This window comes from Anarrhichthys ocellatus, unplaced genomic scaffold (genome assembly GCF_004355925.1).
Source record: "Anarrhichthys ocellatus isolate YVR2014 unplaced genomic scaffold, GSC_Weel_1.0 scaffold153, whole genome shotgun sequence".
NCBI classification, from domain to species: domain Eukaryota; kingdom Metazoa; phylum Chordata; class Actinopteri; order Perciformes; family Anarhichadidae; genus Anarrhichthys; species Anarrhichthys ocellatus.
Genome location: NW_022280183.1, coordinates 58,620 through 75,059, shown reverse-complemented (window position 1 = coordinate 75,059; position 16,440 = coordinate 58,620). Strand labels below are relative to the sequence as shown.

The following is a 16,440-nucleotide window of genomic DNA, read 5'->3' as shown; positions in this document are numbered from 1 at the left end:
ACCAATGCAGAGTTGGTGTATCACTCATTGAGTACAAAGGCCAAGTTAAAGAGAGTTACCGACAGCATCTCTCCTCTCTGACTTATTCAGTATTCAACCCACCTCCACCTGGCTGAAGACTGCATGAACCGCTACCAGGGCACCGTGGACAAGCTGTGTCGTGTAGAGCAGGTAAGTCACACAGAAGCCTTTGTTATGTGGTTAGAACTTAGACTGAGTTATAATGTGGAAAGTGAAAGAATCAAATCAATGTGACATTCCAGCATAAGCAGCTAAAGGAAGCATTTATGTATGGCTGATGTGAGCTTCAGTTCATCTGGTACAGATGTTTCAGACTTGGAAGAGTTGTAAAGAGATGTGGAGGGAGAGACACTGCGTGAGGTGAAAGGGAGCGGTGCATGTCAGTGTTCTAAACAACAGGAAGTTCATTATGGAAGCTAACTTTACAGAGCTAATAGTTTGATGCCATATTAATGCTCTGAATAACAAGAAGAGAACCATTAAGAAACTTTAACTCATCATAACTCAGTCAACTCGGAACACACAGACAGGTGCTGCTAATAGCTAATAGTTATCATGTTTTTAGAGAAATGTAAACAGATACAGTCTGAAAAACAAGACAAAAATCTTTTGTTCAGAAATACAGCTGCTAGCACATCTTAACTAATCAACACTCGGTATCTTGTTTGTTTACACAAACCAACATGTAAATGCGTTAATCTGCAGTTTAAGGGTGCGTTACAGGCTGGAACAAACTATTTTATCCTCGGCCTGTATAGAATACTGAAGTAGTTAAAGTGGAGAGATGAATTCAGGGCTTTGTTGATGGGATGTGACAGCTTCCTGCTCACCCCACTGGAGGTACTTGCAGCCACATACAGGCTCTTCTCTAACTTCTAAGCTCGATGTTTACACAGAATCTGTGTCTTGTTCAAATGGTACTGATGTGGAATTCATCTTGAGCTTTGCTCTCCTCTGCCCTCCGTTGTTCTTAAGGATCTTGCAATGGGCATAGATGCAGAGGGAGAGAAGATCAAGGATCCCATGAGACTCATTGTACCCATTCTGCTGGATGCCAACGTCAGTGTGTCTGACAAGATTCGCATTATCCTGCTCTACATCTTCCTTAAGAACGGTCAGACATCCGCTGTCCTGCATTATTGTGACAAAAGCAGAAAAGCACACTCAGAATCTTAAATATGTATGCATTAATATTGTTTCTTGTTTCTTTAGTTCTGATCTATTCTCTGTTTTGTGGTTGCATGCATCTTACCATGTTTGTCAGTGTGCATGCTCTCATGCATGTGTGTAGACACTGGAGACCTATATGCTGCATGTGTTTGTGTGTCTGTGTGTGTGCATCAGGTGTGACTGAGGAGAATCTGTGTAAGCTCCTCCAGCATGCTAGCATCCCACCAGAGGACAGTGACATCATTTCCAATATGGCCCACATGGGCCTTCCCATTGTTTCTGAGGTGAGCTATCCTGCCCCGAGACCTTAATGTCTCGTCATGAAGCACACGAAGACGATGTCTTTCTAAACCTAACGGAGTAGTTTGTTGCCTATAGGTTGTTTCCTGTGAAAAGTGACTTTATAAATGTAATGAAAGGAAATTGAAATGTGTTGCTGGACATTTGTAGGAAAACACATGAGAAATGAGGAGTAACTCTTAGTAAGATATCATACCAACTGTTGTATGAGGAACATGGCACCCAGTGCACCAGTGCGGCTCATTGGTTGTGTTTTTAGTAGTTTTTGGACAACAATGGACCTCATGGCACAAAGGAAGAAGATGTATCAGGCTATGATAAACACACAATACTTGTATGATGTAAAGATGAGATTTGGCGAGCAGTTTCTGTCATTATATGCGATAGTTCGCCAATAATGTTACATGAAAATGTAACATTATGTGGGCCTAAGATGCTCAGTGGACCGCCCACACTTTGTGTCACTGTGGATCACTCGCTGTGGTGGGCCCATATGGGTTTCCTATTGTAAGCTGCATAGAGAGAAAGTGAAGAGGACATGTTTGCTGGGAACAGTAAAGCCTTAGTGGATCCCTGTCAGCATGTTTGATGAGATGGTTACAAATGTGTAGGCATCACCGAAACTGATGACAGGTGACGATCTATCAGCAGCCCAGACTGAAACATGCATCGTGTAAAGAACTAGTTCTTAAAAAGACTTTCATTTACTACTTATTCACACTGTTTATAAATAACTACAACAATCAGAACCTGTTAGTGTGAACAGATACAAGGTGCATGCACAGAAATATACATGTGGCTAAAAACAAGGACAGCAAAGCTCAACGAGGTAAATGTAAACATGTGACTACTATGCCCTGAATGTAGGAGGGTGATGAGTCGATACAGTTTATACAGCAGTGCTTATGATGTGTGAATGGTGAAGGCCAATGAGTAATCAGCATTGTTGCATCACAGGTCACTGTCAAAAAAGCCAAGAAGCCAGATCGCAAGGAGCGCGTCAGTGAGCAGACCTACCAGCTGTCCAGGTGGACTCCTCTCATGAAGGACCTCATCGAGGTACGTGTCCTGCTGTCAGTTTACCAGCCATCATGCACCGTGACTACAAACCTATAGCAGGGATTAGGTCTGATGCACACTTTCTTACCTTGTATGCCTGTTAAAGTACAAAGAGTTCTACTCTCACCTTCTTTATTTAGTTTATTTAAACTTCCACCTTCTGACCGTAATGAAGCTCAGAGAGAGTTCACTCAGGAAGACTTTCTTTATACGTCATCAGTCAACACGTCTCTCTCTCACTCCTCCCGCATCTTCTTAACTTCATAACTTTGTTCTGCTTTGCTTTGTTTGTAGCATGTTTCCTTCTGATTCTTCTTCATCAGCTGATTATTGGCGTTCACTGTTTTAGTTGAACCAACCAGACGTCGCCATAATCTCCATCAGTCCATCATGTCGCTGCTGTCAAACTTGAGATCTGTTCTCCTCTCTGTTGCTGTCAGCTGTCATCTTAGGAGAACTCGTTGCATCCTCCTCCACCTCACTCACCTGCACTCATCATTCATTCAGTGCCAGGTTGAGCTCAGCGTTCTCTCTCTCTCTCATCATCACCACCGGTGTCTAGACTCCACACAGGGGTTTACAGTTATACTTACGAATTCATCATCCCCTTAAATATATATTACGATGGAGTCCAATCACTAAACACGATCCACGTTTCTCATCCTTTTGTGCACACGTCAATTAAAACATTTGTTCACTCAAAATGAAGTCTCTGCTGATTGAATTACGGTTTAGCTTCCAGCTTTTAAAGCAATGTATAAATTCTTCCAGTTCTACATTTTAGCAATTTAGCCGGTTGAAAAGATGCTGAACAGGTCTTAGACGTGCAGACAGAATATCACCCAGTTTTTAACCATAAATCAACGTTGAGATCCTGGTTGGTGCTCAATGGGCATCTGGAGCGCGTATGTACTGTATATCATTTTTAGACCCAAGTAATAATCACAGCCGCAATTACATATAGTATTTTGACAAACTCTGTTACTGTAATATAAATGCGGTCCTAAGCTACGTCCTTGTCTTGTATAATAGATTACTAAAGATGTAAAAGCATCAGGAGAGAGCTCATTGCCAGCTGTAGGCTCTGGATCCTCCTCTGGATTCTTCATGTCCGTGTCTGTGAAAGAGCAGATCCTGTAGTGATGGTTAACATGTTGCCCAGAACAATGAGTTGAACAGGAGCCTCGTGAATATTTCATTAGACAGCGCCCCCTCTCATCTTAATCCCGTAGTATTTTGAGTGAGAACTAACATGGGTCAGTCTGTTTTTAGTGCAAACTATTATAACTTATATGTTTTCCCACAGGATGCCATTGAGGACAAGCTTGACGCTAAGCAATACCCGTACATCTCCCAGAGACAAGCATCTGCCAAAGCCAGCGCTCCATCAAGGTGTGTTGTGTTTTAATACTACGAGTACACTTCAGGTAACAAGTCTGTCTGCCCCTCATCCCTGTCAGCCTGTCTCACTGAAAAATTCTCCACACTCTCCCCCTCCCTTAGCCCCTCCCCCTCAGACCTGGTCAACCTCTACAATAACACACTATCCTCCTGCCTTGATCAGCTTGCCCCTCTCAAAACCAGAACTGTCTCTTTCACCCACACTGCTCCCTGGTTCACCCCTGAACTCCGCCTCATGAAATCCCGGAAACGCAGACTCTCCAAGAAAACCGGCCTCACAGTTCACACCCTGGCGTACAAGGAACACATACAGCAATACAAACTGGCTCTAAACTCTGCTCGCTCCACCTACTACTCTGGTATCATCCGCTCTGGTTCGACCAACCCAAAGGTCCTCTTCTCCACAATAAACAAACTCCTCAAACCTATGGACAATCTCTCCCACTCCTCCACAGCAGAGAAATGCAACTCCTTCCTGACGTTCTACAAAGCTAAAATTGACACCATCTACAACCAACTGGCCACTTCCAGCCCCGCTTTGTCCAACCCTGTATCTGCAAATCCTCCACTAACTGACCGGTCACTCTCCCGATTCTCTCTCATCTCCCCCTCGGATCTCAATAAATTACTCTCTGGCATGAAGACTCCGACCTGTGACCTCGACCCTATCCCTTCCACTTTAGTTATGGCCTGTCTCCCGGCCCTCCGCCCGCACCTCCTCTCTGTCATCAGCTCCTCCCTGTCTACTGGCTCCGTCCCTCCCGCCCTCAAACTCGCCTCAGTCACACCCATCCTCAAAAAACCTGGCCTCGACCCCGACATTCACAACAACTACAGACCCATCTCCAATCTCCCTTTTCTGTCTAAAATACTGGAACGCACTGTTGCCCATCAACTGAAAACTCACTTGGACTCAAACCAACTGTATGAACCATTTCAATCCGGATTCAGATCTCATCACAGCACAGAAACTGCCCTCATCAAAGTCACCAACGACCTCCTCCTCTCCTCTGATGAGCACTCCCTCAACATCCTGATACTGCTCGACCTCAGCGCAGCCTTCGACACCATCAACCACTCCATCCTCCTTTCCCGTCTCGAGTCCTCCCTCCACATCACTGGCACAGCCCTCTCCTGGTTTAAATCATACCTCTCTGACCGTGAACAGTTCATCAGCATCAACAAATTCAAGTCTGACACAGCCCCAGTCTCTCAAGTTGTCCCCCAAGGTTCAGTACTCGGTCCCCTCCTCTTCATCCTCTACCCCCTTGGCGACATCATACGCCACCATGGTCTCCAGTTCCACTGCTACGCTGACGACACCCAGCTCTACATCTCCACCAAGTCCATCACCCCAACCATTCACTCCACCATCACCAACTGCCTCACAGATATAAAAACCTGGATGCAAGCCAACTTCCTCAAACTCAACACCGACAAATCTGAAGTCCTCATCATCGGCCACAAATCATTAAACAATTCCCACCACAACTTCTCCCTCTGCATCGATGGCATCACTGTTCCTGCCTCCACACATGTCCGTAACCTCGGGATCATTTTCGATCAAACTCTCTCATATGAACGCCACGTCAATCACATCACAAAAATCGCCTTCTTCCATCTCAAAAACATCGCCCGTCTCCGCCCCTCCCTCTCCTCAGCAGCCGCTGAAACACTCATCCATGCCTTCATCACCTCTCGACTGGATTACTGCAACAGCATCCTGTACGGCTCACCCACCAAAATCATCAAACTCATCAATCATCCAGAACTCAGCTGCCCGTCTGCTCTCCCACTCCAGCACCAGAGACCACATCACCCCAGTCCTTCAAAACCTCCACTGGCTCCCCATACAGCAAAGAATCTAGTTCAAGATTTTCCTCATCACCTACAAAGCCCTCCACAACCTCGCCCCTTCATACCTTTCAGACCTCCTGCACCGTCACAATCCCAACCGCAACCTCAGATCCGCCGACGCCAACCTCCTTACCCTCCCTACTCTGTCCAAGCATCGGACCTGGGGGGACAGGGCCTTCTCTGTTGCTGCCCCCTCCCTCTGGAACTCCCTGCCCCAACACCTCAGACATTCTCCGTCACTCGCCACCTTCAAAACTGCACTTAAAACTCACCTATTCAAATCTGCTTTTAACCTCTAAAGTCAGTCCTGTATGTTTTCTTTCTCTTCGTGTTTATTTTTTTTTTCTTACTGTTATGTTGTAGATTTTGTTTTTATTATAAATGCTTTTATTGTTTCTGTTTTTAACATGTAAAGTGTCTTTCAGTGCCTTTTAAAGCGCTATATAAATAAAATGTATTATTATTATTATTATTATTATATTACTTCAATGACTAAAGTATAGGTGAAGTAGATTTTAGCCAGTGTCATTGTAAATACGAGTTTTGCAATATTGACTCTGAGGGAACAAAATGACCTGCATTGTAACAATACTTTGCAGTAAATGCTTATCTCTGTCCTTGTTTTACATCTTCCAGTGCTCGCTATGGTAACTGGCACAAGAACAGGGGCCCCACAGAGATGAAGACGGGGCCCAGGATCATCGTCTTTATTATTGGAGGGATGACGTACAGCGAGATGCGCTGCGTCTATGAGGTCACCCAGGCCAATGGCAAGTGGGAGGCCCTGATTGGTGAGTTCAATGGACAGAAAGTCCCCCACCTTTACTGAAGAGCAGTACATTCAAACAGTCTTTTATAGTAAATGAACTTCAGTGAAATAGCACATAGAATACACAGTAGATGCAAAATGTTATTCCTATCAAGATGTCTTAAAACTAAATGTCAACATTACTGATGAAACTTTCTCTTATACTTGGATGGAATACAGTTTAAATGCATCATAAGGATGAGTTCTGAAGAGGGTTTCAGCTGGTGCAGTATTACCTCAATATGTCCCTGTGATGTAGTATTCATCACACTCTTCTTAGTGGGTTGAGGACAGCATATTGGATCCAGCCTCCAGGATGAAACGTGTTTGGATCTTGCTGATGTATCTCTTTGAAACTGTATAATGATCAGCAGAGCTTGATCTCTTTGAGAGCTGACATGTTGTTGTGACTCTGTGAGAATGGATGCAGTGTCACAGGAAGTAGAGAGAACAGCTGAATCTGCAGTTAAGATTTCATTTGGCCTTTAGTCAGCAAACCTCTCACACACTCATATTCAGCAGTATTTAGTTAAACGTCTGTCAATTGTTTTTTCTGTCATGACCAGTCTAATGTGTTTCGTACGTAATAATCAAGGATTCAGGATTCAGACCTTTTCTCCCCTTCAGGTTCCACCCACATTCTCACTCCCCCGATATACCTAAAGGAGCTTCAACACCCAGACTTCCTGGACCCCAACACCCCTCCAGAGGGCACAGAGGGCCCAGAGGAGCCACCTGCAGAATGAAAAGGTATTTGAAAATGCAAATCCTGATGTGACTTGTGAATCCCCGTGTTCCCCCCCGTCCGTCCACCCACCAGCTCCTTACCTTTGCACCGCCTGCAGCAGCTGATCCCGTTCCTCATGTTTCTTATCTTTATCTTGAAGGAATAAGTCGGTAATGTTGAGAAAAACAACAACTTGTAACACATAAGGGTAACGGTAAATATTCTTAAATGGTTATTGTGATAGTTTTATATATGAGATTCTTAGAAGTGATACATAATATAACTTACTATACTAATGTTCTACCAACATGTTATAGCTAATAAGATTAGGTGATCAGCGCTAGTTATCCAACACTTCACGGCCAGACGTATGTGAACACCCAAACAGCTTATTGGACACACATCTGTGGCTTCATCACCTCCCATCATGATGCAGCTCCGTCACCTGGTTCATGATTATGCAGATTACATACGAATCAAATATATTCATGAATGCGTTGTGAGGAGCTTTGATAGGGAATCTGCTTTAGCACCTAGTGATGACGAACTCCCTCAGGACCCTATGAGGAGGACAGGAGAGAGGAGAGAGGAAGAGAAGAAGAGGGAGGGAGGGAGAGAGAGAGGGGAACAGGAGGAGTGGTTTAGGCTCAGGCTCGGTATTTAGTGACATATGTTATGCTCAGAGCGTTTGGATGATACCTGTATAGTGTAACATAGTGCAGCGACAACACCAATTTAACTAGCGAGGAACTATTGAATTGGAGTCGAGTCAAAAAATGTTTAATTAGAATTGCCCAGAGCGTTTAACAACACAATGATGAAGAGCAAAGGGAACTGAACTAATCAGGTGAACCTTAAGATATAATCTGATTTGTTTTTATTTTTGTATGTGGAGGGGGTGGGGGGATGGCAGCAGTAGCTGTCGATCGTACATGTACTATAAAGTGTCATGGAGAAACTGCTGCCATATTTGCAAAGAATAACAAAACTGGAAAAATTTGATGTGTTACCATCAAGAACTGTGTATCAGAAGTAGACGTAGTAGTCGCAACGTCACCCATTTGTTCATACACTTCCATGCAATAAGACTTCTTTTACAACCAGAGGAGTCGCCCCCTGTTGGCCAGTAGATATATTTCAAGTTAAAGACATTTCCGCATCAGTTTCACTTTACGGAGCCGGGGGTTTTCGCCGGGTTAACATGCATCAACTCAAAGGAACGTATTCTGTGAAAGAATTGGTCAGCCAATATCAGTTTAATATTGGTAAATCAGTCTAAGTGCATTTAGGATATTGTCTGACGGGAAACTGAACTGAAAGTTAAACTGAGCTACAGGTTACTGTTTTTTGTCATCATGGACTCCAGTGGCATTGCAGAGAGCAGAGAAATATAACTTTATTGTCCTGTTTGTGTCGGTCAAATCTGTGGCTGTGCATTCAGTTATGGATATGATTTAAGTAAGTTTTTGTCAATTTCTTCAATCAATTTAACATTTATGGTGACTTTGATGAAACACGTTGGGCAAGCTTAGCCAACTCATCTCTAAATGTTACAACATGCGTAATTAGTACCAACCTACCCGCTGGTTGGTGGGTTAGGTCTCGGGGTGATTGATCTGTTTTGAAATTGTTTTGTTTTGTTGAAGGTGGGGCTTAAAATATGAACAAAGCACGCAATTCAACATCTGTTGATGCTCATAATGTAATGATGCTGTCCGTGAGACTTTAGTGGAACTAAGAACTGTGGTACATGAATTTGCTGCCTTGTATACTGAAGACAAATCTTGGGTATGGCTGCTGTTTTTGCCATAGGCAGTATGGCTATGCAGAAATCCACACATATCCAAATATGTATGCTTGAACTTCCGCCATTAACGTTAACAAAACACTGTCAGTGAAACATGAGGCATCCCTTTAATCATTTATAGGTTATTATAATGGACTTACAATACTAACCTTATGTCATTATACTGAGAAGTGATCATACATCGTCTTGTTTCTTTTAGGATCAAGTGAAATCTTCACCCTTTCTCGCCTTCTAAACGCCCTCAAAGATTGAAGCCAGAGACCAGCAGACCAGTGAAAAGGTTCCAGAGCTCCTCAACCCTCAGCCGTAACATCTAGACTCTCCTCTCCTCCCCCTGGCATCACACATCAAATATATGCTTAACTCAAAAACCAAACTATGTTTTCAGTGTATTGATGTTGATAAAATGTTATTGGACGAGATTGGATTTGTGTTGAATGTTGTCTTCTGTATATTATGGGACATTTATGTCTTTGGAAAAGTACTGTACGTGAATTAGTTTAGATGATTGGATGAGATTCTGGGATTGTGGGCTATAAATGCATACTGGACTGGGACAATTATTACACTGCTTCAGTTATAACAGAACTAGTGCTGGGCAAGTTAACGCATTCATTAATTAATGCCGACAATTATTTTATCACACCTTAAAGCATTTTTTTTTTTTTTTAATTGAAAGACAAGAGACAATACATATACATAACAACAAGAGGATGACAAGAACAGTGGGATAAAAGCCAGCAAACATCCTATAGTCAGTAGTTTTAGTGCACCTATATGCTGAAATTCACGGTAAACGCATTTAAACGGCACAGATCGGGAGCGAGCGAAGGACTTTGAAAGTTAGCGGAAAGATTAACGTGAGACAACATCCGGTTTCTTCAGACGAACATCCGGTTTTCAGAATAAGATGCCAACAAAGTATGAATTATATTCACATTAAGTATGAAACATGCTACCTGCATCTCGTGAACCAAATGTTGTTGCCCTTTTGTTCATATAGCAGTACTTTTAAAATAAAAGTGCGCAATACACTACTTTAGCGATTAATCGCAAAAAATCCATGCGATTAAATATTTTAATCGTTGCCCAGCACTAAACAGAACAAAATGTTTTTTCATGGATTAGACATATTATGTCTGTATTATCTTTGTAACTTAACTTATACACAACCTTCTGTTATTGAGCATGTCAGATGTTTAGTCGTAGTTCCTTACAGTAGCAGTCATGCCATACTGTACAAATCATCAGATTATTCTGACCTTGGAAATGCCGATGTAAAGCAACTCTGGTAGTATATGTACATTACATTACAGTCATTTAGCATAGACACTTTCATCCAAAGCGACTTACAGTTCAGATTCTATCACATTTCTACACCGTAGGCACAGCTACGGGAGCACTTTTGGGGTCGAACCACTGACCCTCTGATTGAAGGACGGCCCTGCTCTCCACAGTCGTATATGTAGCTTCATATGTAGCTTCATATTCAGCATTTGAAATATTAATATAGTCTAGTTGGATTGTCTTTCGTTTTTTGTCTCAGTACACATCTGTTTTTTTTCCTGTAGAGATCAATTTTCCTTTTGGTTCCCAGTGTTTGACTGTAATGTTGTCATTAGTTATTGTTGTGTAGTGATACTCTGTAACTAGTAATCGGCTCTTTATGAAGAGAAAAATCAGTATTATAAGTATGTGCTTGTATATCCATATCCAGGAACAATTCTGCTGCAGAATGTGTGATAGCTAATAAAATTGCTTCCATTAAACTGTTCATTTTGTGGTTTTTAAACTCTGCTTTCTCCCTTATAAGGACCTTTTAATCTTTACAACACAAAACCCTTCTATCCTTAGACCGCACATGTATCAAAAGGAAAAATTGATAATTGTGGAGTATTCAGGTCAGTGCTTTTAATTTGCACACTAATCAAATGTGGATAACCACCAAGGCGTAGTATGTATATGCAACCAGGACCCCAGACCCTCAGGGGCCCTAGAGGCCCTGATTTCACTGTGCAGCAATTATTTGTCCATTTCCTGCTGTTTATCGAGGTCCAAGTCGCAGTGGTATAGGCAACGTGGGGAAGGTCAGACATTCCTCTCATCAGCCATGTCCTCCAGCTCTCCCTGGGCAATGCCAAAGTGGTTCATGACCAGATGCATAGAATGTCTCCAGTGTGTTCTGGCTCTACTGTGTGGTTGGACATGCCTCCAGAGGGATGCATCCTAATCACATGCCAAAACCATCTCAAATGGCTTCTTTCATTGAGAAGGGGTTCAACACCAAAGTCTTTCCAGATATCTAGGCTCCACACATTGTCCCTTAGATTCTTGTACCAGATAGCTGTGTGTGAAAATGCAGCACGAAAGCGCAACATAAATTGAACTGATAAGGTCCTCAAGGTAGGTCCTGAATTTGTGGATAGCCCTGTGTCAAAATGTTATAACCCTTATCATTTCAATACATAAGCTTACGTGGTACATATTCTGTAATAAATGTTTGTTTAGTTAGATTGTTCTAAGTATAGATCTAAATTAAAAGGAGATAGGGCCTTCGCAGTTAGGGCTCCTCGACTTTGGGATGAGATCAGGCCTGCAAACTCAGTTTCTTTATACAACTCACCTCTAAAAACACACTCCTAAAAACATGCTTTTCAGATTATTATTTGATTGTGTTTTATTCAGTGTGCCTTTGTGGCACAAAGGCTGTGCCAAAGCACACGGCAGGATGTCACTGATGACACAGGGAGCATCTCAACGCTGATAGGCTATCGCGCCACAGTGTCACGCCCGAGTTGAAAAAGTTCAACTGTAGCGTGAGCGTATCCTGCCCAATGGAAAGAAGGGCAGGATCGCACCTAACACATAGAGTTAATGTCCCTCTGTATGAGTTGGAAGTGTACCTTCGGCCTTTTATCTCACCCCATAGCTGAATGATTGTCTTCCTGAGAGTCTTGTACGGCTACGCACTAGGCGCTCTCAGTAGGATGTAACCCTAACACCCCGTATGAGTAGTTACGTAGAACGTCTGTACCTTACTATTGTCTATGTTAGTTTTCTCACCATTTTTGACTAACACTGCCAAGTCTTGACCCAGGGAACTTAAGCTCCTCTGGTAGAGTCTGTCGTCACATATGTATCATACGTTTCCAGGACAGGGGAGGAGGGGTAACTTAATCTAAAAACCAGAGTCTTCAGTTTGAGTCCCAGTCTCTTACAAGTGGTAAGGCTGTGTTTTTATTAAAACAGTTACATAAAACAATTTCAACTCAAGGAAAGTCTATGTGGTGCAAAATATATCAGTATACCTGCAAGCTGTCTTCTGATAGCAGAAACGTCTCACAGGGTCTTCTATAACAGAAGGGCAATCGAGTCTCTAAACTGGGAAAAGCAGCTCTCCTTCAGAGGGTCTTCCAGTCACCCCTAAGGGTGAAGCCTCCAGTCACCTCTAAGGGTGAAGCCTCCAGTCACCTCTAAGGGTGAAGACTTTAGTCACCCCTAAGGGTGAAGACTCCAGTCACCCCTAAGGGTGAAGCCTCCGTTCTCTCAGTTGTGCAGCTGCTTGATATGCTGGTCTGAGGCTTGTACCTCCCTCAGGTTCATGCATCACTCACACATGAGTCTGCCTGTTTCTGGACCAACAACAGGATGTTTAACCGGTTTGATCCTGTTTGAACAGGATGAATTATAAGGCTTGAGTGACTGTTTTACATAAAAAGTCTAAAAAGTTATAAAAAATGTAAACAAGTTATATGTTGTGATGGTTATACTTTTATGCTTTCATATTTTTCTACAATCTCTCAACTCATTTGCAAATTTGCGTCACTCCAGTCTCATCGCGTCTGTGCATAGACTTTGTATGTAATCTACTCGCGCAAATAATTGGCGCCACGTTTGTTGTAAACGCACCTTAAAGGCTGAAGGCTAGAGAGTCTCCTCACCTTGATCTCTTCAGCTCTGTGTTGAAGGACTCTCAGCGAGGTGGGTTGTTGTCTGACAGTGAATGCTGGGACACCTGGCTGAGGACAGAGGCAGCCATCAGAGGACTGAACTTGTCTTCATGTTTACTGTTGTAAGTTTAAATCCTTGATACTGCTTTTCTTTGTGATTCTAAAGACCTAACTACACTGAATCCCACACGGACACAGTTATTAGTGAAGACGTTTCTCCAAATTCCTCCATCGACTCCTGGCTTTCTTACAGCCCTACAAAATGGTCACCTGTCCTTGATTCAAAAATGTGTATGAAGCAAAATGAGCTCATCAAAGGTAAAAACACACAGATGTTTTAATATTATATGTTACACTAGCAGTAATGTTGTAGCTGGTCGAGGTGGAGGTCTTAACGGAGAGCTGAGGCACTTTAACTGCCAAAAGCTGCAAACTGGTATTTGTTTTCTCCTCACATGTAGAGCATGTGATATTCAACAGGTCCAGCTACTTCTGTCTCCTGTTTTCATCAGCTTTGATCATTGAAATGGGATTCATCAGGTCAGCTGTATTCTATTCATGTCAAAGGAAAAACGTATTCACTGCATCTAAGACACAAACAGTCACAATGAAACGATCACCAACCGACAGAGTTGAGGCCAGTGCCTTGCTCCAGGGCAACAGCAGATGAAAAGGAGCAACAGAGCTCAATGATTTTGGATTGATGGAGACGGTCATAGTGAATCATATCTCAGTGAATCCTTTGACCCACTTCAGTTTGCATACAAGTTCAGGATACATTTTTGAAAAAGCAATGCAGCCCTTGTTTCTAATCCGGATATTGAATTTGTACGCTGTAAGCAATAACATTGTAGAGACATGTTTACGGAGTCTTGTTGAAAGTCTTTTCACTTTTAATATGTGTATGTTATGGACACATGGGGGCTAAGAAATAAAACAGACCCTCCAGAATGGCTGTGGCTCAGAGGTAGAGTGGTTCATCCTCTAATCAGAAGATTGGTAATCGAGAAAATGTCAATTTTGGTCTCATGAACGAAAGTCCAGTGTTTGTTGTTTAAGCCTGACTGTCTGTGTGAACTTCTCCTTCTTCGTACTACGTCAATTACTCTGCCGGTGATGCTTCAGGTGAATGTCTCAGACGCCGAAGGGCACTAATCAAGCCGCGTTGAAGCGTCAGGAGTGAGAACAGGTTGGATCAACGTGCACTGCCCCTATAAATAAGCAAATAAATAAACTAACATGAATTCTTCGTATGATACCTTACAAAAATGTGACTACTCATTTTTCGTGTGTTTTTCGCATCAAAGTCCAGACAATCGAGTGGGGGTAACGTGGGATTGAGTGACAGAATCGTTAGCCAGTCAAAATCAATACCGCGCCGTCCCGTAAAATTCCATTCGCCGAAATTCAAATCCCTACCCCCTGGTCCCCTACGTTAGAGTGACCCCCCTGGTCCCCTACGTTAGAGTGACCCCCCTGGTCCCCTACCTTAGAGTGACCCCCCTGGTCCCCTACCTTAGAGTGACCCCCCTGGTCCCCTATGTTAGAGTGACCCCCCTTTCTTCAGGAAACAGTTCAGAGACACAACAGGATATACGTCGAACACAGTTGAATCAAAATAAGCGGGATTTATCCGTTCTCTTCACGGAATCAGCTCACGGTGAGGTGCAGTTATGAGTTTTAGCGGTGAAGCGGTTTGTATCCACCTCTTCACAAAAAATACTTTATCATACTGTTAAATTACGGTAGTCTGCTGTTATTGTTAATTGACGGCATTAACTGTCAATTTACATGCGAGGGATGAACATTTAATTGTATGTTACAGTCATTATGAAATAGATAGATAGATAGATAGATAGATATGTACTTTATTCATCCCCAGGGGGAAATTTGTAAAAAATACTGTAAGATACCGTTGAAAATCCACCATAGATTCACAGCAATTCGTTACAGTGCGTCCAATCGAGAAGTTTCCTGTCAGTCTGTATAATGTCCCGATTAAAAGTCAGTGTGACCAGGGAACCAGACCAGGAATTGAATGCAGCAATACATCACGGCTTCTTATGGTACTTTTCACTCAACTACAGGTGTGAAACCACACCAAGAAGCCCAAGCTAGGAGCGCTTGAGAGCTCTTTTGTGGGGCAGCGTTTTTCTCAGCTCAGACATTTTGGTTGCGTCTGGTTGCTATATGATGAGAAATATCCGTGGAGGTAAAAATGTCAGCACAAGGAAAAGTACTTGTTCTGGGTAAAGCACGTAGGGAGAGAGCCTGCCGGTCTATGTGGCTACCATCCTTTTGTTCCGATTCTGATCAACTTTATTTTCTCACACAATAAATTAATTTTGTCCATGAGGACACCATAAGGTCCACAGTAAAATCAATAAAAACAATAGCACACACGGTACACTACATGCTCACGAAATAAAATCGTTGTATCACGTCTTTGTGGTAGGTTTCCTGTCCCGCCCCTCCTACACTGGCATTGGACGGCTGGGTAAAAGGTGACAGTGACGAGCACAGCGTTTTAACCAAAGCTGAACATTTTTTGACTCAAGAGGACCAGAAAAAAACACAGAACGTGCAGCGCTCAGTGCAGAATAGAGCGCCTCATTGGGCTGCTGGCGTTTAAAGCATCACGTAAACACACGGCGCTCCCATTGGCTATCATTTTCAAAATACGCTGAACTCTGGAAAATACGATTTGGTGGAAACAGCCCCTTGGTCTTAAACTTGTGGTATCATCAAGTCTAAAGTCTGGAGCTGCTCCACAGAAAATGACTGGCAGAGTGATTTTGTGGACCCACAGAATGTTTGCTTTCTTATTTATCCTTTTGTAGTGTTGTCAGTTGTGAAACAGAAAATGTACCATAAACCCAGAACAGTCCCCTGGTCCTTTCAGCGTCATCTCTCTTTCCCAGTTCATAGTCTATGGAGCAGTTCCACACTTTATACTTGAGTTTGAACACTCTACTTTATGGATTTGGGAGAGGGTTGTTCATGTTTAGTAATATTTTTGGACTGTTGTAGACCATTTTAAAAATTAAATGAATTTTCTAAATTGCCGTAGTTCCTCTTTAATGTCGATCTCATCCTTTGAATATGAGTAAACTGCCTAAAGAAACTGTAGGTGATGTCAGTTCAGTTGGTGATGGTGATCATCAGTTTTAATTGTTGCAATAGCATTAATTACCATTAATTGCCAAATCTTCAAATAAGTGGTGACTACATCAACATGTTCTTTGATGGCAGCATCCTCCCACCAAGGCCCTGTTATTCCTGCTCTCTATAGATGCTACAACATTCATTTGAGGCCCTGGCTGGTAAAAATGAGTCATGA

At 42.7% G+C, this 16,440-nt stretch overlaps 1 protein-coding gene across 1 annotated transcript in view; it reads left to right on the top strand.

The window, feature by feature from the left end:
• LOC116400175 (syntaxin-binding protein 1-like) overlaps positions 1 to 9,799 on the top strand; it is a 32,355-nt gene extending 22,556 nt beyond the window's left edge. The window contains exons 13-20 of the mRNA XM_031877882.1: positions 91 to 171; positions 997 to 1,135; positions 1,366 to 1,475; positions 2,449 to 2,550; positions 3,857 to 3,942; positions 6,445 to 6,599; positions 7,244 to 7,366; positions 9,350 to 9,799. Coding sequence (XP_031733742.1) covers positions 91 to 171; positions 997 to 1,135; positions 1,366 to 1,475; positions 2,449 to 2,550; positions 3,857 to 3,942; positions 6,445 to 6,599; positions 7,244 to 7,362 — 792 coding nt within the window. The 3' untranslated portion in view covers positions 7,363 to 7,366; positions 9,350 to 9,799. The remainder of the gene's footprint in view (positions 1 to 90; positions 172 to 996; positions 1,136 to 1,365; positions 1,476 to 2,448; positions 2,551 to 3,856; positions 3,943 to 6,444; positions 6,600 to 7,243; positions 7,367 to 9,349) is intronic.
• Positions 9,800 to 16,440: the final 6,641 nt, after the last annotated feature.